The 24680-nt window shown below is 38.3% G+C and overlaps 1 protein-coding gene across 1 annotated transcript in view; it reads left to right on the top strand.

Annotated features, from left to right (window-relative positions):
- The first annotated feature begins 1727 nt into the window (after positions 1 to 1727).
- The window catches only part of ano11 (anoctamin 11), a 29511-nt gene continuing 6558 nt past the window's right edge, over positions 1728 to 24680 (top strand). The window contains exons 1-21 of the mRNA XM_059333112.1: positions 1728 to 1816; positions 1950 to 2097; positions 2595 to 2721; positions 2815 to 3008; positions 3084 to 3191; positions 4478 to 4614; positions 5777 to 5834; positions 5917 to 6027; positions 6112 to 6277; positions 7386 to 7476; positions 11811 to 11907; positions 12021 to 12164; positions 13652 to 13789; positions 15240 to 15338; positions 15521 to 15623; positions 17261 to 17372; positions 18174 to 18228; positions 18344 to 18441; positions 21957 to 22093; positions 23215 to 23420; positions 23509 to 23645. Coding sequence (XP_059189095.1) covers positions 1966 to 2097; positions 2595 to 2721; positions 2815 to 3008; positions 3084 to 3191; positions 4478 to 4614; positions 5777 to 5834; positions 5917 to 6027; positions 6112 to 6277; positions 7386 to 7476; positions 11811 to 11907; positions 12021 to 12164; positions 13652 to 13789; positions 15240 to 15338; positions 15521 to 15623; positions 17261 to 17372; positions 18174 to 18228; positions 18344 to 18441; positions 21957 to 22093; positions 23215 to 23420; positions 23509 to 23645 — 2450 coding nt within the window. The 5' untranslated portion in view covers positions 1728 to 1816; positions 1950 to 1965. The remainder of the gene's footprint in view (positions 1817 to 1949; positions 2098 to 2594; positions 2722 to 2814; positions 3009 to 3083; positions 3192 to 4477; positions 4615 to 5776; positions 5835 to 5916; positions 6028 to 6111; positions 6278 to 7385; positions 7477 to 11810; positions 11908 to 12020; positions 12165 to 13651; positions 13790 to 15239; positions 15339 to 15520; positions 15624 to 17260; positions 17373 to 18173; positions 18229 to 18343; positions 18442 to 21956; positions 22094 to 23214; positions 23421 to 23508; positions 23646 to 24680) is intronic.

The following is a 24680-nucleotide window of genomic DNA, read 5'->3' on the forward strand; positions in this document are numbered from 1 at the left end:
GTTCGACTCAGGCCTGCGGCTCTTCTGTGTGGAGTTTGCATGTTCTGTCAACGTGGGTTCTCATCGGGTACTCCAGCTTCCTCCCACAGATCAAGGTTTAATTGGTGACTCTAAATTGCCCATAGGTGTGAATGAGAGCGTGATTATGTGTGTCTGTGTGATAGTCTGGCGACCTGTCCAGGGTGTACCTCGCCTCAAGCCCAATGTCAGCTGGGATCGGCTCCAGCCCCCCATGACCCGAGTGCAATAAGCGGTTAAGGATAATGAATTAATGAATATTCTAATATTGACAATTTCAGCTTCTATAATAGTCAACTTTGAATAATAGCCTTTCAAAATACACAAGTTTGCTTTACATAAAGTGAGGGGCATTAAATAAACACAGACATTAATGTTTAATGCATAACTCAAAATAAATGAGAAAAGCAATGTGGAGGTGAGCATTAAGTTGATTTAGTTGATATATTGGTCAAAGCTCTGCCCTTCTCCTGCCAGGACACTCACTAAATCTTTCCACTTGCAAGCAAACAGAAGATTGACTGCACTTTGTCAACTGTACAGTACAGCATAGTGTAAGCTGTAGTTTACAATCCGGATGAGTGGAGAAAGAAAATTGCGGCAGCTGTTGATGGTGGCGTGGCCATTTAAAAATCGTGGTTTTCAGCAGGATGTCCCGTTTCTTGGCTGTGATGATTTTCTGTGACCAATCAGTGGTCTGCAGTGTTTTAAGTGTTTTAACTCCACCCTCTAGTATTGGCTCAGCTCATTTGGAAACCTCAACTGAGGAGCTCCCAAACCAAAAAGAGCAAGTCGATTTGAGAAGAGCTGTAATGTAACATGCAGTGGAAATGCAACTTAAGAGCGGCAATCCACCAGTTTTTTAAGATAGGAGTCATGTCAAATAAATCTGTAGACTGACTAATTGTGCAGTTGTTGGAAAATCCATCCCTTAATTGTTCATAGCTTATTAATGTAATGCTGTTTTGCTGAGGACTCTTCTGGGACTTTTTAATTACCCTGACAGCACACTGTATTTCTACGCATTAACTGGCACTTCCACAACCTCATTTACTCTGCTCTAATGCAACTTTAATACCTCACACTGTGTTAGCCTACACTTTCATGCGTCCTCCCTCTTGTCTCCCTTTTCCTCCTCTTTATAGTTCTATTTTACTGCAGCGATGCAGTCACCTGAAACAGAGGTGTGTTGGGGGGGAAATGATGTCACCTTTTTTGCTGATGCAAATGGAGGTTGTCAAATTAGAGGATCTTTGAATATTATCCAACAGCATTTGAAGACGTTCACAACCATGTGCCTGCGATGACGTACAACAGGAAATAAAACAGACAGGGGTGGAGCTTTTCATCCAGTGCTAGTTAATAATTTATGCTAATTGTGTGTACATTTCCAAATAAATTAAAATAATTGTGTGAAACAGCTTGTACGGATGAGGGAATAACCATTAACATCAAAGAGGAGATTTCCCCCCACATGTGTTATATCCTGCATAAGGAGCATGATATAGAGACTTTATTCTCCTATTCTCCGCCCCTCACTGCCTTTTCCATTATTTATGAAGTGGGGATGTGCGCTCTGCCTGATGTGCATTTCCTCTGCTGAAATGCAGCGAGGTGTCGGCTGCTGCCCTGCGTGTTAGGTCCATTACGGTATTTCCACAGCAATCTAGCAGTGGAGCGGAGGAGCTTGACGGATGCAGAGATAGAGAAGAGGGAGAGGACAGGGGAAGCACAGATTGCTGCAAATCCAGACTTCAGCAGTAGCAGCAGCAGCAGACCAATATCCACCACAGCAAAGGTACAGTTTCACCCACTCTTCATTATCTTTCTTTAAAGCATGTGTGTAGTTTATATCCATTTATTACTTCAGTAATAAGCACAGATTTCTTCTACAGTACAATTTCATGTGACTGTTCAGTATATGTGTCCAGCCACAGGATCCTCATCATGTTGAGGAAGGGCTCAGAGCTGCTGAAGGGAGACAGAGAGGTTCTCCTGGATATGGGCTATGAGGGTGAAGCACAAACCACAGACAGCTATGGGAGTCTGCAGAATGGGAGCTACATCCCGCCAAGATATGTAAGCACTTTCTACTTTTTCTCCTATAACGCTGCAGTATTTTTCCCTGGAATCACACAGATATGATGAAATAACAGCAGCCGTATCCCTGCTGCTTTGCTCATCCCTTCACACCTCACTGACTCCTCTGAGATGTTGCAGTGCATCTGAGACCAACAGGAGTGCAATATGGTACGAGGTGCTGCACATCACTGGAAAAATCTAAAATGTGATGTTGTGAAACACGACTTTACTGCTCTGAAAAATTGGTCTCAATTATACTGTAAAAATGCTCAGTGGTCGTTTTCCATCTCATCTTCCTTCCTTCGTTATTGCAAAGTGGAGGCTTTTATGGTGCTGAGTAATGGCACAGAGCTCATGGGTTAAACCTCATCAAGAGCAAATGAACTGTCCATTTACAGAAATAAAAGGATTTACATGCAGAGGAGTGAGTGGAAAATGTTTTTGCCAGTATTCTTTACCTGATTTTTGATAATAACTCACCTGAATGCTTTTAGCTTTCAGCCGCAGCTGCTGATGAGGGTTTGGATGGTGATGATCCCATTTATATGCACTGTAATACAAGAAGTGAGCAGCCAGTTCCACAGCAGGGGAATTACTTCAGAGATGGAAGAACTAAAATCGGTATGTAGCATCAGCAGTTTGAGCTGTATTAGCTGTCACAAGCTCAGTGATGGATGGCCAAGTCACTCACACATTTATCCTTTTTATGGTTAGACTTTGTGCTGGTGTGGGAGGTTCGCTCCCGGAGGAAACGGCGAGGGAAGGGGAAGAGCGAGGTGAGCGGTGAGGAGGGCGAAGCGGCGGCGCCCCCTGAGAACAGCAGGTCTGAACGCAGGAGGGCACAGCTGGCACAGTGGAGGGAGAAGTTCGTTCAGAATCTGGAGAGTGCTGGCTTGCTCATGGAAAAGGTTCTGTGGGTCAGATTATTCTTCTTATCCATTTTGTTGACTTCCTTTAACAATTATTGCCTCTCTTCTCTTCAGGAGGAAACAGCAAATGAAAAGAAGACAGTACATTTCCTGAAACTCAGCGCTCCTTGGGATGTGATGGTGTATTATGCAGAAGAACTATGTCTGAGAGCTCCACTGCAGGTTAGTGCAGCTCTTTAGAGTCAGATACATCTGATTTGAAACTATAATCCTTAAAGTCTTTATGGATGGCACTGTCAGTTGGTCCATAGGTCAGTCCAGACTGAAATATCTCAACTGTTGATGTCCATCCTAAATTTTTAACTTAACCTGTGAAATCTTTCAATATGTACATGATGGATCGCCATAGAATTTTGTGCATTATGAGCTATTGTTATTGTTATCATTATATTTGTCCAAACTAATGTACCTTTAGTTGTACGAGGCATTAAAATGAACAAGAAATTAGAAAAAACAAGGGTGTTCTATGTCGTGACATCAGTGATCCCTTGACTTCTCCTATTGCACCATTGAAATCATCATCCAGTTTTGGATTTTGGAATATTCAGTGTCGGGTACACATATTTGTCCAGGTTTCTAAACAAAAGCATACAAAACTAATAACATTCACATTAGCCTCAGCTTCACTTTTGGTGTTATTATGAATCACACTGTTTTTCTTGGCATGACTTGCAATTTGAGCATCCCTGACCAGTGGTGGGAAAAGTATTCAGATCCCCTACTTAAATCAAAGTACTATGGGTACAAAAGTATCAGCATCAAAATGTACATAAAGTATCAAAAGTAAAAGTACTTGTTATGCAGAATGTACCCATTCAGATTGTTTTATATATAATTCATTTAATTTAGTTTAATTTGAAAAAAGTCTAATCAATTTAAATTGATTATGTTTTTCATGTTTAATCTTGACCTAAAAAGGAACTAAAGCTGGCAGCTAAATGTAGTAAGAAGTACAATATTTGCCTCAAAATTTAGTGGAGTAGAAGTATAAAATGACATAAAATAGAAATACTCAAGTAAAGTACAAGTATTTAAGTAAGTACAGTACTTGAGTAAATGAATTTGCCCCTGACCAATGAGCTATCTTGACCTTAATCACTTGGGTTTAATACTTTGTAAAGGCAGCCGCAGCTTGTACTAAAATTAAAAAGTATGCAATTTAGAAGGCAGCTTATATCCTCTTAGCCCACCGTTTGTTTGTCTGTGTTGTCAACAATACACATTTTCATTCTTCGGTTGCATTACTGACGTAGCAGCTGCTGAAGGTGTGTTTGCTGCCCCCAGTTGTTGATGTCAAATATTTCTAACAAAACTCTGGGACTTTTACCAGTAAAATGTATTTAAAGTTAACCTCAGGTGTCACCGAATGAATTAAAATGTTAAAGACTGCAGCTGTATAGAGAGAAGAAGGATAAAATATTCATACTGAATGTGTGTTTGGCTTCCAGGCGCAACCAAATCTGGACTTAAACACATCTGCTCGGGTGATGGAAAGACTATGCATACCAAACGTAATGAGGGAGTCTGTGCCAAACAGGCCGCTGGACTATTACACATGTGCCTTTCGCAAGTCAAAGATGAACCGGTGAGTTCTGTTTCACACTGGTGAATAATAGAGGTGGTGGGAAAAATTGATACAGCACAGTATTGCGATATTTTGCGTGGCAATATTACATCGATTCATGGCCGCCAAGTACCGATATTTAGCGTTCCAACATCTGGTGAGCCGTCAGTACTTTCACTGTTTTTCCGGAGGCCGTAGCAGGTTCACTTTTAGGAATATAATGGAGATACTGGTATCATGTGAAACGAGAAGATTTAAGGAGTCTATAGGACAGGATATCGTGTCGGGAAGTTGTCGAAATAACACTGCAAAGTTAGGCTTTTTTTTCATGTTTCATTCAAAAATTTTGAGGTTGAGGAAAGTTTGAGAAAATGCTGCAGTTGTTGTCGTCCATACATGTTTGATATCAGTTAAGTTCAGTTTAACTGAATACTTTGTTGGTCAGTCTGTGGGTTTGACTCTCATTGTGGAGAAATAAAAAGACTGAAGTGAGATGAATAGACTGAGAATTTTCTCTTATATATTTTTTTTAACAATATGTTTATAGATTTTCACAGCACACAGTGAAAACAAACAAACACAAAGAACAAATAAAACACACAAAAAAAAAAAAAACCCACACTGGGCTATACTATACTACAACTCGGCTCACAGACACAAAGAAAAATACATACCGACAGATGATTCAGAAATTATATAGATACAAAAATAAATGACAGTTAAGCACCCCACATGTTCCAGTCCTATGTAAATCCTCATGAAAATATGGTTGAAATATTCATACCAATGTATAACATAAAAGGATCCCATATTATATGAAAGATGTCATTTTTATCATGCAACATACATGTCAGATAGTCAAGATATATATATTCTATTATAGCATTATGCCATTGTGTTCTAGAGGGAGCTTTATCTGTTATCTAGTTTAAGAGAATACATTTTCTAGCACAGAAAGTTAACATTTTGCACAATTTCTTCTCACATTTATCAACAATAAAGCCATTTGATATCTCAAGCAACGTGCATACTGGGTCACATAGCAGATTCGATTGAATTTATAATGTGGACACAAAATGCAGTTAAACAGTTAAAATCACAAAATATTCTGCTGATTCACACCTCTAGTAAATAAAAGAATTGGTTCACATTATATTTTGGCTGAATGAATGTCCCTCTTCAGGTTCCTTGACTGTGACAACCATGAAAGCTACTTCACTAATACACAGAGACACCGTGTTGTGAGTACCAGAGATGTCTCTATTGTGCATATTCTCAATGAAATTATTCTCTTGTGTAATGGGAGTTTGTGTATTTTTTCAGGTGTATGAGATTCTTGCCAGGACTGTGTATGGCAAAAGGAAGAGGGCTGAGGTTGGTGTGGACCGGCTGGTGAATGAAGGGGTTTACACAGCAGCTTTCCCCCTGCATGAGGTCTGATGTCATTAACCTTTTCTTTAATTAGATGTAAAGCTTGTGCTGTTTTCCCTCTCTAATCAACGTTTTTTTATTCCACAGGGCCCCTTCCAGCTTCCAAAGTATGAGATCCGTCCTGACGAGCTGAACCAGAGGCAGATTCTCTACCACTACTGGGCACGCTGGTGCAAATGGTACAAGTACCAACCACTGGACCACATCAGAGAGTACTTTGGAGAGAAGATCGCACTCTACTTTGCCTGGCTGGGTAAATATAAACTCTTATCCAGACATTTAAGATTCTGTGCCTTGAAATGATGCATCCCATGGTCCTCATCAGCTTAGGAAGTTTTCTCACTTGTCATAAAGATGCCTCAGTTACGTATAGGGATGGGAATAATTAATTGATGGTTGATTAATGTCCATTAAGAATTTGGTCAATGACATGGAATTTATAATCGATCTGTGCATTTTTTTTAATTTTAATTTTATCTATGACTGCGTATCAGTACTCACTGAACTGAAACACGGCCGAGCGTTCAGTTCTGCGGGCGTACGTCAATAAGCCAATGAGCTGAAAATTAAGTTGGATAAAGCTACAGTTTGCAAACTGAAAGTTGCAATTACAATTGTGAAACACATAGAAATAGAGTATTCATTTGGGCAAAACTAGCTTACTGTATCAAATCTTGCTAGCATGAATTATTAGGTTTAGTTTTATCCAAAATTTATTTAAACACAAAACACATTTAAATATGCAATATTACTGTGAAAACTAACCTCATGCCTCTTCAGGGGCTTAAACATTAAACTCCTTGACATTACTGACTTTACAGTATCATCTCACTTGAGTTAGTTTTACAATCCACAGAAAGTGTCTTTTCATCCTTTCAAAATAAAAGTGTTCGTTCTCAAGGCTTTTGCATAGTACTGTATATAAATATCTTTTATTTGGCCCACGTATGGATGTTTTTATACTTGCATGTTTTTATACATGTATAAAAACATAGCAATTAATCTATTAATTGATCTTAATCGCTAACGTTACAGATGCTCGAGTTGGCAGGTTTCTTCCAAATACCCATCCCTAGTTACGTATAAAACTTTTGTTACATGGGTATTTGGCATGAGAAGTAAAATCCATTATGTCCGTTATGTCTGATCAAAGAGTGTAGCATCGTCATTGCACATTATCAACAGAAAATGTAAGAAAAAGCTTGAGACAATAAAACCACCATCCTCAGCTTTAGAAGTAGCTCTTCTGCGACGCCAATCCGACCTCTTCATTAGGACATTCCAGCATCAAACAGCAGTGTAATTGCACATCCCTGCATCAGCTGAGAGCTGCAGCCTAATGGAGCTTTGTGTCTCTGCAGGTTTCTACACAGCCTGGCTGCTGCCGGCGGCTCTGGTTGGAACCATGGTCTTTGTGTCTGGAGTCATGTCCATGGGTAGCAACACACCAGCGTGAGTCCACACTCTACACAGACATTAATGTTTAATTGCATAACTCAAAATAAATGAGAAAAGCAATGTGGATTGTATAGTTGTGTTAGACTGCATGCTATCGATCATTTAAATAGGACCGTGAATCCCTAATTGTAACACAGGCACTCCATTTAAAAAGCCAAGATAACCCCGATAACATCATGTGTAAAATAAGTGTCCCTTTAATTTTGGAAAATACCTGAATTTATTTCTTAAGAACATTTTGACAGAAAAATGGATGGTTACTGTTGCTGGAATTTTTTAATTTATAATGTTGTAGAATTATATTTTTTTCATATTCTTATATTGACAATTTCAACTGTTATAAAAGTCAACTTTGAATAGTAATAATAACCTACATTTATATAGCACCTTTCAAAAAACCCACGGGCACTTTACATTAGGTGAGGGGCATGAAATGAATACCAACATAAATGTTTAGTTGCATGACTGAAAATAAATGAGAAAAGCAATGTGGAGATGAACATTAAGTTGATGTAGTTGATATATTGGTCAAAGCTCTTCTCAACTCTTGATGACTCACTTTTGGCACGGTTCCTTCTCCTGCCGCGACACTCACTGAATCTTTCCACCTGCAAGCAAACAGAAGAACGACTGCACTTAGTCAGCTGTACAGTATATTGTAATACAGTGTAAGGTGTAGTTTACAATATGGGGTGAGTGGAGAAAGAAAATTGCGGTAGCTATTGATGGTGATGGCCATTTAAAAATCGTGGTTTTGAGCAGGATGTCCTGTTTCTTGGTCGTGATGATTTTCTGTGACCAATTAGTGGTCTGCAGTGTTTTAAGTGTTTTAACTCCACCTTCTAGTGTTGGCTCAGCTCGTTTGGAAACCTCGACTGAGGAGCTCCTAAACCATAAAGAGCAAATCAATTTAAGTAGAGCCGTAATATAACATGCAGTGGAAATGCAACTTAAGAGGGGAAATCCACCAGTTTTTCAGCCATTATGTAATTATTTGTATGCTATGTTATTAGTACTCGTAGAACTGTATTAGTCTTGCATAGCCAGACCCCCATAGTGCTGTGGAAGCGCTGGAGAAAGGTCTAGCTGCATCTATATATCATTTGAGGGTGACACTCCAGCTTGTCTTTCTTCAAAGCAGTCACAATCATATCTGAGCCCCGGATGCAGTGACGGTTCCTTCAAATAATGGACCGCAGAAAAGCCGAAGGGGAAGCAGAATTCGATCTGAAATGGCAGACTGAAATCAGACTAGTACCGTATTAGTACCGTTGTGGTATTTGTGGTGATGATTCTGCTGAATTGTGATATTTAAATTAAAATGAGACTATCTGGGCAGTATTTGGCCTAGAGGTTAGGAATTGGGCTTGTAACTGGAGGGTCGCTGATCCGAATCCCAGGACTGACAGGTCAAGGATTGAAGTACCCTTGAGCAAGGCACATAACCGCCCCACGCAGCTCCCTGGGCACAGTATTGTGCAGCCCACTGCTCCTTGCATGTTGTGTTCACCTGTGTGTTTAAAAAGGATGGGTTAAATGGAGAGGTTGGATTTCCCCATTGTGGGATTAATAAAGGATACATCTTAAACCTAAACTTTTGAAAAAAAAGGAATTACACAAACATGCTCCTACAAATTAAAATTTGGCCTCTTAAGCAATACAATACACCCTGGCTTAATCCAGTATAGTCAGCTGCTATAGCCAGTCACACTTTATTAAGACTTGACTCTGACTCTGTCATAACTGTGACATGACACTTATCACAAACATGAAAAAGCCTTTATGAAGTTTCATCAGAATCACAATCAAAGTCTGAAAATTTTCTTGTCTGTCATGACAGTAAATTGTCCTAGACGTGGCTCACATATAACAACATCCAGTGCAAAAAGCAAACTCGGACAATAGACATGTAATACAATACAACATGTGTTCCTAAAAAACAGAATAAAAATACCTCATGAAGTTAATTGACGCAGGACAAAAAATTACAATATACTATATGTACAAAGCAGCAACGTGTGTATGTGTGTATGTGGAACATCACCTTTTATTTAAGATAGTTATGGCAGTGGGAATGAAGGAGTTTTTAGAAGTGGTTTTCTTGGCTAGGGGACTCTATAACGGCGGCCCGCTGGAATTAACTGGAAAGATTTGTGCAGGGGGCGAGTGGGATCTTTTGTAATGTGATTTGCTTTCCTGTCAACTGCTTGGGTGTGAAGTCCTGATAATGGAGTTTGAGTCTGGCCAGTTAATTTACTTCTTTGGTTATGATGACGGACATAAAACTGGGCCCAGGGACTGGGGTCTTGCCACGGTGAGGTTGCCAGCTTCTAATACCATCATGCATGTATAGACTCTTGTAGCATTAATAATGTTCTGATTATTAAATATAAATGTTTGTTTATTTAAGACGTTGTACACTGCAGCCTCTCTGTCTTCCTGGATCTTCTGATTTACAATTGAAGCACTAAATATAACACATAAATGCTACCAAGTTCACACTGTAATCTAAAAATCATTACCCAGTCTAAAATAGTTAGTAGTTAAGATGTTATATTGTTTTTTGTTCCACAATCATTTGGTGACCTCCCCCTTTCTAAGTTATGTAGAGCAGCACAGTTTGAGACTCAAATACACCAAAGCATCAAAGAGCAGGCTGTTCTGCCTAAAAACAACCCCCCAAATTATTCAATTCACACGGGGTATGTCTGTGCCCAGTTTCTTATTTATTATTTATCATCACAGTGGGCTCTAATTTACCTACACAGCATGATGGAATCCTTTCTCAGTTAGTTAGTGAGTGTAATATAGATTGTTTATACCCTCATGTTGTCACGTCAACTGCTATGATTGCTATTCTCTTTCGACAGCATCCTGTTGGTTTTAGTGGCAGTAAAAATGCACGCTGCTATAGAGAAACAAGGAAGTTAGAGAGAATGGAAGACAAGTCGATATCTCAGGATGGGAAACAACCAAACGTCTCAGATTCATGAAGTTCATTAGTTCACACTATAGATTAAAACCATTGATTAGTGGAGAACGGATGGAGAGCAGTCTGCAGCAACAAACTGCAGCCATCTGCAGTGTTAATGGACAATTAGTGCCGAATAATCTCCCCATTACATAAATAAAGAACGTAGACGTCTCTCTGTGGGATTTATTTGTGCAGCATTTGTAGTCATGGTTTCAGTAACTCGCTAGATAACTGCAGTAAGTGAAGTAGCTCCACTCCCTGGCAGGCAGCAGGCTGGGAGACTGCTTTCAACACCTTCCATCTGTTCTATTTCCTCACTCGATCAATATACCCTGGGTTTGTGTGAAGGCACAATACATTACAGTTAATTCACCCAATCTCTTAGCCCTCACACTGATAACAAAGACTTTAGTTTCTGCCAAAAGTGTTCAGCCACCTGATACATCAAAATCTGAAAATTCAGCCCTGGTTTGAAAGCTTTGAAATGTGTTTTCTCTGTTTTAGCCAGAGGTGGGGGAAAAATGGATACAGCATAGTATCACGATATTTTGCGTGGCAATATTATATTGATTCTTGGCCGCCAAATATCGATATTTAACCTTTCAACGTTTTTTTCCGGAGGCCATTGCGGGCTCACTTTTAGGAATATACTAGAGATACTGGTATCATATGAAACTAGAAGATCTAAGGAATCTATAGGCACCATGAGAAGTGAAGTTTAAAGTTGAGGAAAGTTTGAGGAAATGCTGCAGTTGTTGTCTCCCATACACGTTTGATATCAGTTCAGTTCAGTTTGACTGAATACTTTGTTGGTCAGTCTGTGGGTTTGACTCTCATTGTGGAGAAATAAAAAGACTGAAGTGAGATGAACAGACTGAGAATTTTCTCTTATTTGACAAAACAATTCTTGATTGAACAGTTTAATCACAATATATTGGATCGCAATACTCACCATATCTTTTTTATTTTCTTAAAACCCAACTCTTTCTCTTTGTTGATTTTATTATTTTATATTTTTTTGTATATAATGCATATTTTAGTTTGTGCAGGCAGTGCATTTTATTTATTTTATTTTATTCTATTTTATTTTATTTTATCTTATTGTATTTTATTTTTCTATTGTTTACTTCATCTCTTTTTTATTGTGCTTTTATTGTGTTATCTATTTATTGTTGTGCAGCACTTTGGAAACCTTGTATTTGATAAAATTGTGCTATATATATATATACAGTGGATTGGATTGGATATTGCAATATTGTATTGTGATTCAAGTATCGGGATAAAGTCGTATCGTGGGGCCTCTGTTGATTCCCACCTCTAGTTTTAACTAATCTGTGTCTTTGTGTGTCCACAGTAAGGACATCTGTAACAGTGGATCTAGTTATCTGATGTGTCCTCTCTGCAACACATGCAAGGCCTGGAACATGTCTGATATCTGCACCATGGCCAAGGTAATGAAGTTTTGCACCATCAAATATGAATTATTAATTATTATTAATAAATATTAATTCATTTTAATAATAACGCAAAAAGGCTTAAAGGTGATGTACCTTCTGCGTTGCAGTTGGGCTACTTATTCGACCACCCAGGTACAGTCCTCTTCAGTGTGTTCATGTCCTTCTGGGCCGTGACCTTCCTGGAGTACTGGAAGCGAAAGATGGCCACCCTGGCTCATCACTGGGACTGCATGGACTTCCATGAAGAAGAGGTTTTACAATCCTTCTTTTCTTGCTTACTTTTAGTTTCAGTTAGGTCTTAAGGATGTGACAGAGCCTTTGCCACCGCTGCCCCAACCCTCTGGAACTCCCTCCTTCCAAGTATCCACAGTTCAGACTCACTCCACTCCTTCAAAACTCAACTCAAAACCCTTTTTTAAGAGAGCTTACAGGACCTGACTCACACCGCCAAACCGGAACTCATAAACTGTAATTTCTGTGTCTGTTCTCTGTATTTTGTATCTCTATTTATCTCTTGTGTAAAGTGAACTTGAGTACCTTTAAAAGCTCTATATAAATCAGATTTATTATTATTTATTATTAAGGGGCTAGTAATCCCAACACAATCCATCTACATCTACAGAAAGTAACAATCTTAGTGATTAAGTCAATGGCCCCCTGATAAAGTCTCTTACATATTCAGTGTTACAAACTGGCAACATTCCCAGGAAAAACTAAAAGTTTTTCATCACCCAGCAGTGGTTGGTCTGTCAGAGCCAACCCAACAGACCGCTCTTCATCTCACTTGTGTGTGAAGCTGCATCATTTTTTTTCTCAGAGTCTGCCAGAGTTGCAAGTAAACAGTTACTACAGTTGAACAAACAAAGAAAAGAGTGATGACAAGGAAACTTCAGAAAACAAGTATAATTGAAAGTGAGATACAAGAACACACCTACAATCACCACTTATTACCATAGGTGCCACCAAGGAGAATGAAATGGAGATCTTTGAGATTGGGTGGGCATAAGGTGCATCACTTCCATGGATGTTTCATCACAATTGGATACGGAGCCAAATATGGAATCCTTTTCAGTCCAATGAGAATTGTAGTGATTCTCCTGATCCTGAATCAAGTTCCTGCTTGGTCCATAAACTTTACTTGGCTCAAGGAAAGGTTTTTACAAATATAAAACGTTCCTGTATTAAAAACGCACAATAGAAAAACTCATAATTGGTATTTTTTTGGGAATTGTACTCGGGTGAGCGATATGGCACTAAAAGAATATCACGACATTTCAGGGTATTTTTCGCGATAACAATATTATTGACGATATTAAAAAATACTGAAATATATATAAAAAATATGATTTTTTAGTCTGTATAAATTATATACTATATTAATATACTTTCAGTAGCTTGAAGTGTGACGTTAGCGCGGCACATGAGACTATGTCGGGCCGCCACAGTCCAGGTAATTAATGGAAACCCTTACGGCACTACGTCAAGAAGGAGGAATGTTCCCAATATTGCGATATGCATTTTTTTTATCATATGAAAAATATACCGGTATTATTGTGACGGACACGATATGGCACACCCTTTAGTTGGAGGTGATCACTAACTTTTTGCATCTCCAAAGTTGAGTTGTTTAACTTCCTTTAGCAGATCCTACTACCTACCCATTGGGTCCCTAGAGTCGAAGTCTGCAGCTGAAAGTGTGTTGATTGATGCTGATGTCATTACCATTGTGTCCCCTCAGGAGCGTCCTCGTCCAGAGTTTGCAGCCATGGCCCCAACTATGGAGCAAAACCCAGTGACTGGTGTGAAAGAGCCCTACTTTCCTGAGAAGACCAGGTTCACCCGCATGTTCACAGGCTCCATGGTCATCATTATGATGGTGAGACACTGTTTAAATGTGTTTTAAAGGCAGATATTGTGCCATCTTTTTTCTGTAGCATTATTTTACATGAAGTACTTTGGGTAACAGGACATTCTTACCTTCTGTAATATATTGTTTTTCTTGTATCAGTCATTACTCTCAGATATCATACAGTCAATGTCGCTGACTTCTAATTGCTCCACTCCATATCCAATATGAACATATTCTCCTTTTCTTATTCTTACAATCATTATCATCATATTCTGTGAAGAGTCTCAGTGTCTTTTTGTGATATTGAAAAGAAAGAGGTGGGGTTCACACCTGTGTTTATTCCACTGAATCCTTCAGTGGTAACTGAACCTTTCCCTAATAATGAATCCAGGTCATTCGCCCACAGGGCTGGATACGATCTCATAATCTCAGCCGTGCACCGCGTGTTCAGTCTCAGGATTAACTTGTTCTTGGACAGATATGTGAAGATCAGTTTTCCCCAACCCTTCTCCTGACAATGATGATGGTTTAAAATTGAAAATGCTACCATGGCACCAGACTGAATAGAATAGTATCTATGACCACGTAGCAGACCAAGAGTAAAGACTGAGAATGAAGCCTGTCCTGTCAAGGTTTCTAATATATTTTCTATCTTGTAAAAAGATAGAAATACTCTGCCTTAAGCAACAACGCATGCAACAACGGGAACACAGCTACGGTTTATCACATTATACATAGCAGCGAGGGCGGCAAAACCTGCATAAATGGAGTGTAACTCCAAAACCTCACAAAGAACTATTTCACTCAGATGTTGTTGTTGTTTTTTTATTCTGATAGGATGTGGATTTTATGGTTTGATAAAGGAAGAGAACAAGTGGAGAAATTATTGTTTAATGCACATTTATTTCCCCAACATCGGACTAATTTCTGACATGCTCACAGAAAATGAATGAATGTGACAGAGGCTGAGCACCTAATATACAGTCATGGAAAAAATTATTAAATCACCCTTGTTTTCTTCAATTAATTGCTCATTTAATGCCTGGTACAACTAAAGGTACATTTGTTTGGACAAATATAATGATAACAGCAAAAATACCTCAAAATAGTTGAAATTGAGAGCTGATATCTAGCCAGTTTCCATGTTTTTTTGATAATGATTTTGGTTATTATCAAGAAAACCATAATTCATTATTAATAATTTTTTCCATGACTGTATGTCTGGTCAAGTGTGGTCAGCTTATATGGTCAGATTTGATGGTCAGTGTATGGTCAGCATATCAAAATGTTACTCAAGTGTTCAGTAGAGACACAAAGTCTCTTCCTCAAATACACACATACCTAAGTGTCGAGGTTGCTGAGTTTAAAGAATGCATGCTGTGGATAATTTCTAAGAAATACATACTAACAAATTCTGAATATTCTTTGCTGTTGTTGTACTGTTCTGCACCAAATATCCCTGTGTTCCTCCTCTCAGCTGTGTGTGGTGATGATCTTCCTGGTGACGGTGGTCATGTGCCGCGGTATCATCAGCTTGATGATGTTCCGCACCGGAAGCCCCGTGCTGCGTACAGAGGTATATCAGTGCATGCAGTGTAGATTTAATTTGTTCTATTTTTGATATTATGCATTTGATTGAAAAGCAGTGTAATGATTGCTACATGCATACTTTATACTCTGTGTGTGTGTGTGTGTGTGTGTGTGTGTGTGTGTGTGTGTGTGTGTGTGTGTGTGTGTGTGTGTGTGTGTGTCTGTTAGGCAGGGACTATAGCCAACATCTCCAGCAGTATTGTGAGTCTTGGCCTTATCCTGTTGATGGGCCGGGTCTACACTGCATTAGCTGAGCAGCTCACTAAATGGGGTAAGAATCAATAATGCTCTCTCACCTCAAACCTCAATGCTGTATATTGATATCAGCCTCTTACTGGATCTCCACTAACTAAAAGATGAGACCCCTCAAAGAGCAGACGTTGTCTTGGATTTAACCCCAGCATCTGGAGTAAAAATAGTCTCTCAGTTCAGTCTCCTGAGTACATGGCACTAAAGGGTTAAAGTTCTACAATGAAAACACGAATAACACCCAACAACAAGTTCACAGCTATTTAAATATGCACATGGATACATATTGCTACTTTCCTGATTGACAGATCGTCATTGTAGCAACCTGTCAATCACAAGGTAGCCCCGCCCTAAAGCATACCCTGCTTTATCGTCTATTTTATCCTAAATGGGATCATAGTTTACTAAGTGAACATCATGCTGTATTGAAGAAGACTTGAAACTTGCTATTGAGATCATAAACTCATTAGGCAAATGTTTACTGAGGTAATTCTCCAAGTGAGAATAGGGTTATTTTCTCACAGACTTCTATACAATCTGACTTCTTTTTGCAACCAGTGGAGTCGCCCTCTGCTGGCCTTCTGCAGCTGCTTCACTTTTCAGACCTGGAGGCTACGTCCCCTTTTAGACAATCTGTGTTTTTTCTCCAAGAGCTGCCAAATTATGGCTGATAGAGGTTGTAATATATCACCTTTGCAGTTCAAATAATAATAATAACTTTATTTGTATAGCACCTTTCAAAAAAAAGTTACAAGGTGCTTGACAATAAACAAAATGCAATTAAGAACACATAAATAAAACAAGTAAACAATTTATAATACAATCTAAAAGAAGGAAAAGGTCAATAAAAGGCAATACGATAAGAGTGAGTTTTAAGAAGAGATTTAAACGATGACACTGACTCCCTGGCTGAGATCTCCAGACAGGGAGTTCCAGAGCTTGGGGGCCCGAACAGCAGAGGCCCGGTCGCCTTTCGTGACTAGTCTGGATTAAGGAACCACTAGTAGGGACCTACTGGATGATCTCAGGCAGCGGTCAGGCTCATAATTAGTAGGCTCATAAGTAAGTCACTAATGTAAGCAGGAGCCTGACCATTGAGGGCTTTAAATACAAACGGTAAAATCTTTAAATAAATTCTAAAACTCACAGGTAGCCAGTGGAGGGCAGCAAGGATTGGTTTGATGTGCTCACTCCTTGTAGTGCGGGTTAAAAGCCTGGCAGCAGCATTTTTTTATTAGTTGGAGTCTGTGGATATTAAGTTTGCTGATGCCGGAATAAAGTGCATTACAATTATCAAGTCTAGAAAAAATAAAAGCATTAAAGTCTGCAGTCTGCAGGTCGGAAGAGAAATAACTTGATTTTGGTGAGTAGCCTCAGTTGTATAAAACAAGACTGTACTACCTTCAAATGATTATCGGATCTGATGGTGATGCTCTTGATGAGTGTGAGTAAATGAGACTCAATCAGAATATCTTCAGCTCAAGTTCATGGCTGTCTGATATTGTTTATACTGCTTACAGTGTGCCAGTTTCACTCCATTTGCTTCTTTAAAGTATAATTCCATTTAATTCATCCTTGGATCCCTTTCACAGTGAAATGATTACTTTAATTTCACTTTAATGTCTTTCACACTGTGTGTCCATGTTTCCCCTGTTACAGAGATGCACAGAACACAAACCCAGTACGACAATGCCTTCATCTTCAAGGTGTTTATCTTCCAGTTTGTTAACTTCTACTCATCCCCCTTCTACGTGGCTTTCTTTAAAGGAAGGTGAGACATTCACAACAGACACACAGAAACAACTCTCTGCATTAGGCCTATATTAGGCCTTCTGCATTTTTTCTATATTATATATGTCTTTTCCACTTATGCTATACTCTGTATATCTCTCCATATATTTAAATATATTTATTCATTTATGTTCATACTACTACATGTAACAACTTATTTATTTATTTTTTTTAATTATCTTTTTATTGATTCCACATATCAACATTCCATCTACATTTTACATGTGCTGTACAATTTTCCAACAAGAGTAGAATATTCCCATACTTCTCCACCACGGAGCAGAGACATAGTTTGACACAAATTATCAAGTAAAGTTACAGTAGAATAAATTTGAAGTAAAATTAAACCTTTTTCCACTACTCTCCTTATTTTCATGTAACAACTTATTTAACATGCTAAAATATATTTCCTCCAATGTGCAAATTTGTAAAATGCAAAATACTTTCAGGAAAAACAAACAAACAAACACAAAAAATATATATTAATAATAAATGCCAAATATAAGACTCACTTATATTTGGCATTTTCGGCATAAATGTATATATATATATAGAGAGAGAGAGAGAGAATATGTATAGAATATATGTATATGTCTTATTTTTTATATTCCTATTCTGTCTTCTACATCTATGTGTCTGTACCTTGAGCTGCTTTGACAACTAAATTTCCCCACTGCGGGATAAATAAAGTAATATCTTATCTTATCTTAACTGAGAAACATTTTGTGCAAAATAAAATTCTAACCGTCTCACTTCTTTGTGTCTGTCTGTGTGTGTGCAGGTTTGTGGGTTACCCCACCAATTACGGGACCTTGTTTGGGATGAGAAATGAAGACGTGAGTCTATAATTTACTAAGGGGAGCAGTATTCCAGATCCTTATTTTTATAAGCATGTAAAAACATGTGACACCCCACTGTGTCTTATGTTTCTGGCTTCTTGCTCTGTTGCAGTGCGGTCCTGGTGGTTGCCTTATTGAACTGGCTGAGCAACTCTTCATCATCATGGTGGGGAAACAGCTAATCAACAACGTTCAAGAGTTCATTCTACCGTAAGTTTCCTTTCTATAAGACTGATATACCTGTCTGTGTTTCCTGAGAGATTAGACATTTGTTTTCTTAATGAAAATAAGTTGATGTCTATCTCCAACATGACTTGGAGTTTTTCTGCTTTTACTAAACACCTTAAATTTATCAAACTTTTTCCAAATCTGCCTCAAGAAGCTCATAAGCCTCTTTGAGAATAGGTTTATTCAACCAAACTGAAGAACAATAGGTGAATTAAAAATATCGAGGTATTTTCTATTTGCAAAAAGTATAAAAATCAAAATCAGAACCGTAAAATAGAATTTAATAGAACAGAATAAATTTAAAAGAGCATACTGCAATACAGGCAGGTGATATTTGTTGTAGAAGTAAATACATGCATAAAATCCATAGTGACTTTTTTTTTTTTAAACCTGCATGAAACTGTCAGTGTTTCTTGAGGTGTTGCATCAGTCAGCTCTGCATCATGATTGCAGCTTTGTTTGTTTGGTGCAGTGAAAAGCTTGTTGCTGTAGCTCTGCAGCACTGGCACGCTGTGTGTGTGTGTGTTTATGTGTGGGTGTGTGTGTGGGTGTGTGTGGCTCCAGACTCATAGGAGACCAGGCAACAGTGGAGAATCAGGTTTCAGAGGGTTTTGGTATCAAAATCATATGGCAGAAATCCAGGGAGCCTTTAAAGACACATTAAAAATAATGTTTCTTACAGTCCCCTTCCACTGAAAATGTATTTTCGTATCTGTGCAAGATTTGTCGCTTCTGTACTGAAGGGGGGAGATGTCTGTGCACTTCAAACGTATGCCAGGCAAACTAGATTAGAATCACAACTTCAAAGCCAGAGTGTGAAAATGCACTGTAACAATGTAGCATTTCATTTTTTCACACCCACTAACATTGTGTTAGATGCTGACGGATACAAGTTAACAAGTTAACGAAAAAAACAAAGAAGTGAACCACAAAAAGTATCAAATCTAGGAGAAAAATGTAACAGATCTATGAGAAAATAAGCTGGTTTGTCAGTTTGTTTTTCAAGAAACTACATCAGCAAAGAAGCTGCTGCATGTCGTGTACTACGTCTGCAGGGAGAGACTTTCAAATTATACTTTGCAATGGGATTTCGCAATAAGGAAATACTCGTGGTTTTAGCCCAGAATCACCAAGTATCCGGACTTTGAAGAGACATTGCCGTGAATTCTGCCTATTCAGAAGAAAATACCATACTAATTTGGGTGAAATGTGAAATTTTCTGCATCATCAACTACAACGCAATGGACAGATCTATGCCAGTTTTTTTTTTTTATGCAAGTTTTTTCTCCTAGATTTGCCACTTTTAATCTCATAAATCTGCAAGTTTTTTTCTCCTAGATTTGCCAAAATTTACGATGGGTCCGTATTTTAAATTTTTTTTTTTCACACTTGGCCCTAATACGCCATCATTGGAGGGGGACCCCTGACATGTATTAATTATCAAAAAAAGACAGCAGAAAGTAAACTGCATGAAAAACTGATGACAAGGACATGGAGGTTAACAGATTTTCTTCTTATCGTTTTGCCACTTTTTTCTTGACCTGCAAGGTTGCGAGCTATGTTGACTTCTTCATGGCAAGTGTCATTTTTGTGCGCGACTTGTTTTACACTAATGTGCGGTTGGTAGGGTGAAATCAAGACCATTTACTTTTCAGCGTAGATCTTTATGATGATACCTCCAATAGTGAGGTCCTTTGTTCGGCTATTGTTTCATCGATTAAGTGATTGATTGTAGCTGAGTGTGTGAGTTGGCAGTTAGGGTTGTTGTGCTTGCCAGAGTGGTTTATGGTTTCTATTATCTTCATACTGTAGCTGGCTGTACCCTCAAGGTTTGTCCTACAGACAATCTAACACTGACGCTGGCTGGGCGTCCTTCAGGTGGCAGCGTCCTCTTTGGATCAGCAGCACACTCTGGCTCATATGTGAGAGGATGGCTGCCACTGAGGAAGGGACACATTTTAAGTGAAACCTGACCAGCAGCCAACATGTTTCATACCTAGATAAATGATTGTTTGTGTTCTGTTTGTGTGATTTTTTTGACATGTACAGGGAGTGTGAGGGAAGATTTATGTTCCAGCAAGAATTAATTACTCACAAAATAGAACCATCTGCAACTGCTTTTGAAGTTTTGAGCTTCAGGGACTCTATCAACAGATCCAAATCAATCCAGTTTATGTAATCAAAAATGAAAGGCTGTATTAAACTAGAATCACATATAAAATCAGTACCTTCAACTCTGAGAGGGTGGATTGGTTCTTCAAGGTGGGAATGAGTTACTGTCCCAAGCAAAGTATCTTTTTGTTTGATGCGGCACCAGCAGTGATGCGAGCATTGTACAAGAATTTTTGCCAGCAGGCAAATCTCTTGATTTACCAGTCCATCTATGTTCCCAACCTCATCTATGGTCATGGTCTTTGGGTGACTGGAAGAAGGAGCCTGTAAATACAAGCGGCAGAAATGAGTTTCCACTGTGGAGCGGCTGGACTCGGCTTTAGAGACAGTGCAGACACCGGCAGAGAGATCTGTGCAGAATCGCTTCTCCTTTGCATGTATATAAATATATACAGGTGCATCTCAATAAATTAGAATATCATGGAAAAGTCCATTTGCAGTAGTTCAATTCAAATAGCTCCAAGCAAGTATCAAGTGTATATAGATGGACATACTTTTCAGAGGCCAACATTTCCACATTAAACATACTTTTTAAAATTGGTCTTTTGTAATATTCAATTTTTTGAGACACTGAATTTTAAGTCTTCATTAAATGTAAGCCATCATCATTATAATTAGAAGAAATTAAATAAATTAATGAACTGTTTAATTCTGTGTGTAATGGATCTATATAATGTGTTATTTCTACTTTTGAATTTAATGACTGACATAAATAAACTTTTCTGTGATATTCTAATTTATTGAGATGCACCTGTAACTACCACTCAAAAGTTTGAGGTCAACAAAAAATGTATGTGTTGTTTTCCATGACAAAAACTGTTTTATTCATGAAATGAGTTACAAAACAAATAAAAAATATAGTAAAGACATTGACAAGGGCAGAAATAATCATTTTAACCTGTACAAATCTCCAACTTTACCTCTAGATACTCAACCAGCCTGAGGAAGGATCATTTAATTGCTTCCCAAATCAGCACAAAACAGTTTCCAGCTGTGCTAACATAATGATCAGGTGTTTTAATGATCAACGAGCCTTTCAACACTATAAATGTGGATTAACACAATGTGCCACTGGAACACAGGAGTGATGGTTGCTGACAATTTTCCAGCTTTAAAAGTCATTTACCACATTAACAATGTCTAGACTGTTTGTCTGTTATTTTAATTTTTGAAAAATGTGCTTTTCTTTCAAAAATAAGGACATTTCTAAGTGACCCAAACTTTTGAGCAGTAGTGTATACATATTAACAAGTATAAAATATCTACATCAATGCTATTGTTCTGTTTGTTAAATATTTATAAGCTCCGTCTTCTTGCTCTGACAGTAAAGTGAAGGCCTGGCAGCAGAAGAGAACTCTGGCCAAGGTGATGGGTGATAAAGCATCCCATGAGCCTCAGCGCTGGGAGGAAGACTACCAGCTGGTGGAGTGTGAAGGCTTGTTCGAAGAGTACCTGGAAATGGGCAAGTAACCACTACTGTATCTTAAACTGTTAGTCCAGATTTTTTGAGTGGGTTTGCATGAGGTACTTAGGTACTTTGAAGAGAGCCTAGATTAATATAATGGCGTCAGTTTCCTGTCAGAAAGTGCTATCTGATGGCAAGATAAAGCATTGAGAATATAGTATCAACATCAATATTTTCAGCACTTTACCTTGCCGTCAGACATCCCTGTTTGGGTTTTTTGAAGTGCTGTTCTAAGAGGTACTTATCCATAGTCAGTCAGTGTATTTCCTGTAATAGATGACAGTTGACATGCCCTCATTTGAAGAAGCAGGAAGCGAAGCAATGTACTGCTGTGGATGGAGACAGCAGCAAAATATATTTATGCCACGTCATCAAAATCTATTTCATTTTAAGTGTATGTGATATTTAGGATATTTTTTCTACTTTTTCTCACTATCGGACAGCCCTGTGTGGGCGAAACTGAAGCTCTCTTCAAATCCAGCTGACTCCTTTGACATAAACACTAATTTTACCTCACAGTATGGACGCAGGAATTGTTGGTCTACGGCCGCCTCTATCGATCGATTTGTTTGTGTTTTTGTGTGACTTTGTTGAGTCCAAGCTAACCCTATAAACATCAAAGATGGAAGAGTACCTCACACAATGCTCAAAATGTATTATTATTAAGTACATGACGTCACTGAACATTCCAATGTCTATGATGAATATACAGTCATGGAAAAAAATATTAGACCACCCTTGTTTTCTTCAATTTCTTCATTTTAATGCCTGGTACAACTAAAGGCCCATTTATACAAATATAATGCTAACAACAAAAATAGTTCATAAGAGGTTAATTTGAGAGCTGATATCTAGCCATTTTCTATGGTTACGATTTTGGTTATTATTAAGAAAACCTTGGAAAATGGCTAGATATCAGCTCTTAAATTAAACTCTTATGAACTGTTTTTGTTGCTATCAATATATTTGTCCAAACAAATGTAACTTTATTTGTACCAGACATTAAAATGAACAATAAATTGAAGGAAAAGGTCCAATATTTTTTTTCATGACTGTATGTATGAAAAAAGAATAATGTAAGAAGTTTCAATGACCTGCTTTGATTAATTTTCCTGCAGTCCTCCAGTTTGGCTTCATCACCATCTTCGTGGCAGCGTTCCCCCTCGCTCCGCTCTTCGCTCTCCTCAACAACTGGGTTGAAATCCGCCTGGACGCCCACAAGTTTGCATGTGAGTACCGCCGGCCGGTGGCTGAGCGCGCTCAGAACATCGGAGTCTGGTTCAACATACTGGAAGCCCTGTCACACCTCTCCGTCATCGCCAACGTGAGTCCATTGAAAATCACATCCACATCAGATGAATGGACGCTTATCTATTTTCTGCAACACGTTCTTCTTCTTTTGCTCTCCGCAGGCTTTCCTGATCGCCTTCACATCAGACTTTTTACCTCGTCTGCTCTACCAGTACAAGTTCAGTAATGATCTCAATGGATACGTCAACTTCAGCTTGGCTTACGCCCCGCTTAACTACACTGAAAACCCCTTGTGCAGGTATATTGAATGCTGATTGTCCATATTCTGCCTCAAATATATTCTTTTCTTTGCAGAAAGTTTATAAAATATCAAGTGTTTTAATCTTGCAGAAGCTTGAAATGCAGAACTAGCAGGATGAAAAACACCTCAAATATGATAGTAGAAAAGCAGGATACAGAAACTGCATTCTAAATACCCATTTGTGGAATACAACTGATATGTGCAATACAATTCTGCCCTACAAAGCATAAAGGCAGTAACTACGCAGAGTGCAGTACTGAGAAAAATGTACTCTTGCTTTGTTTTACTAGGGCTTTTTGCAGTTACTGTACAAACAACTACCATTTTTCTCCAAAACGACACACATTTGAGATAAGATGTTTTGTCACATAACAAAGGATGCCTTGAATGTCATGAAAAGGATAATAACTCATTTTTGACCAAAAATGCAGTTACTGCCTTTTTGCTTTGTAGGGCAGAATTAATATGTGCAACACACTATCTACCTCCTCTATACCATTTGTAGTATTTTCATTAGTAATTTCTCCATTTTTATATTTATTTATGACATCACACATCCTTGATTTAGTCCCTGTTTTAACTCAGTGTTCTACCATTATTTTAAATGTTTTACTCATGTTTGTTTTGTTGTTATGATTGCTTTAACTATGCACTGAATTTTCTGCCCCGTCTACCTGGAAGGATGTGCAGAAGGACTTGAAATTGACACATCTTGTAACTCTGGGGAAATTCAAGTCAATTTTAAAAGACAGAGAAATAAGATCAATCGAATCTTGTGATTGCACTGTGTAATCATGCAATCCAACTCTTGTTTTTCTTGTAGTGTGACTGTATTTTATTTGTGTCTTGTGTTTTTAGCATAACCATTTTGCTTTTGTGTTGCCGTCTTGGCCAGGTCACTCTTGGAAAAGAGGTTTTTAATCTCAATGAGTTTTTCACTTGGTTAAATAAAGGATATTGATTGATTGCACCTTAAGCAGTGGCACTCCCAATTTCGTTGTATTTTTGACTATATAATGACAATAAAGGCTA

The sequence above is a fragment of the Centropristis striata genome, chromosome 5 (assembly GCF_030273125.1).
Source record: "Centropristis striata isolate RG_2023a ecotype Rhode Island chromosome 5, C.striata_1.0, whole genome shotgun sequence".
Taxonomy (NCBI): domain Eukaryota; kingdom Metazoa; phylum Chordata; class Actinopteri; order Perciformes; family Serranidae; genus Centropristis; species Centropristis striata.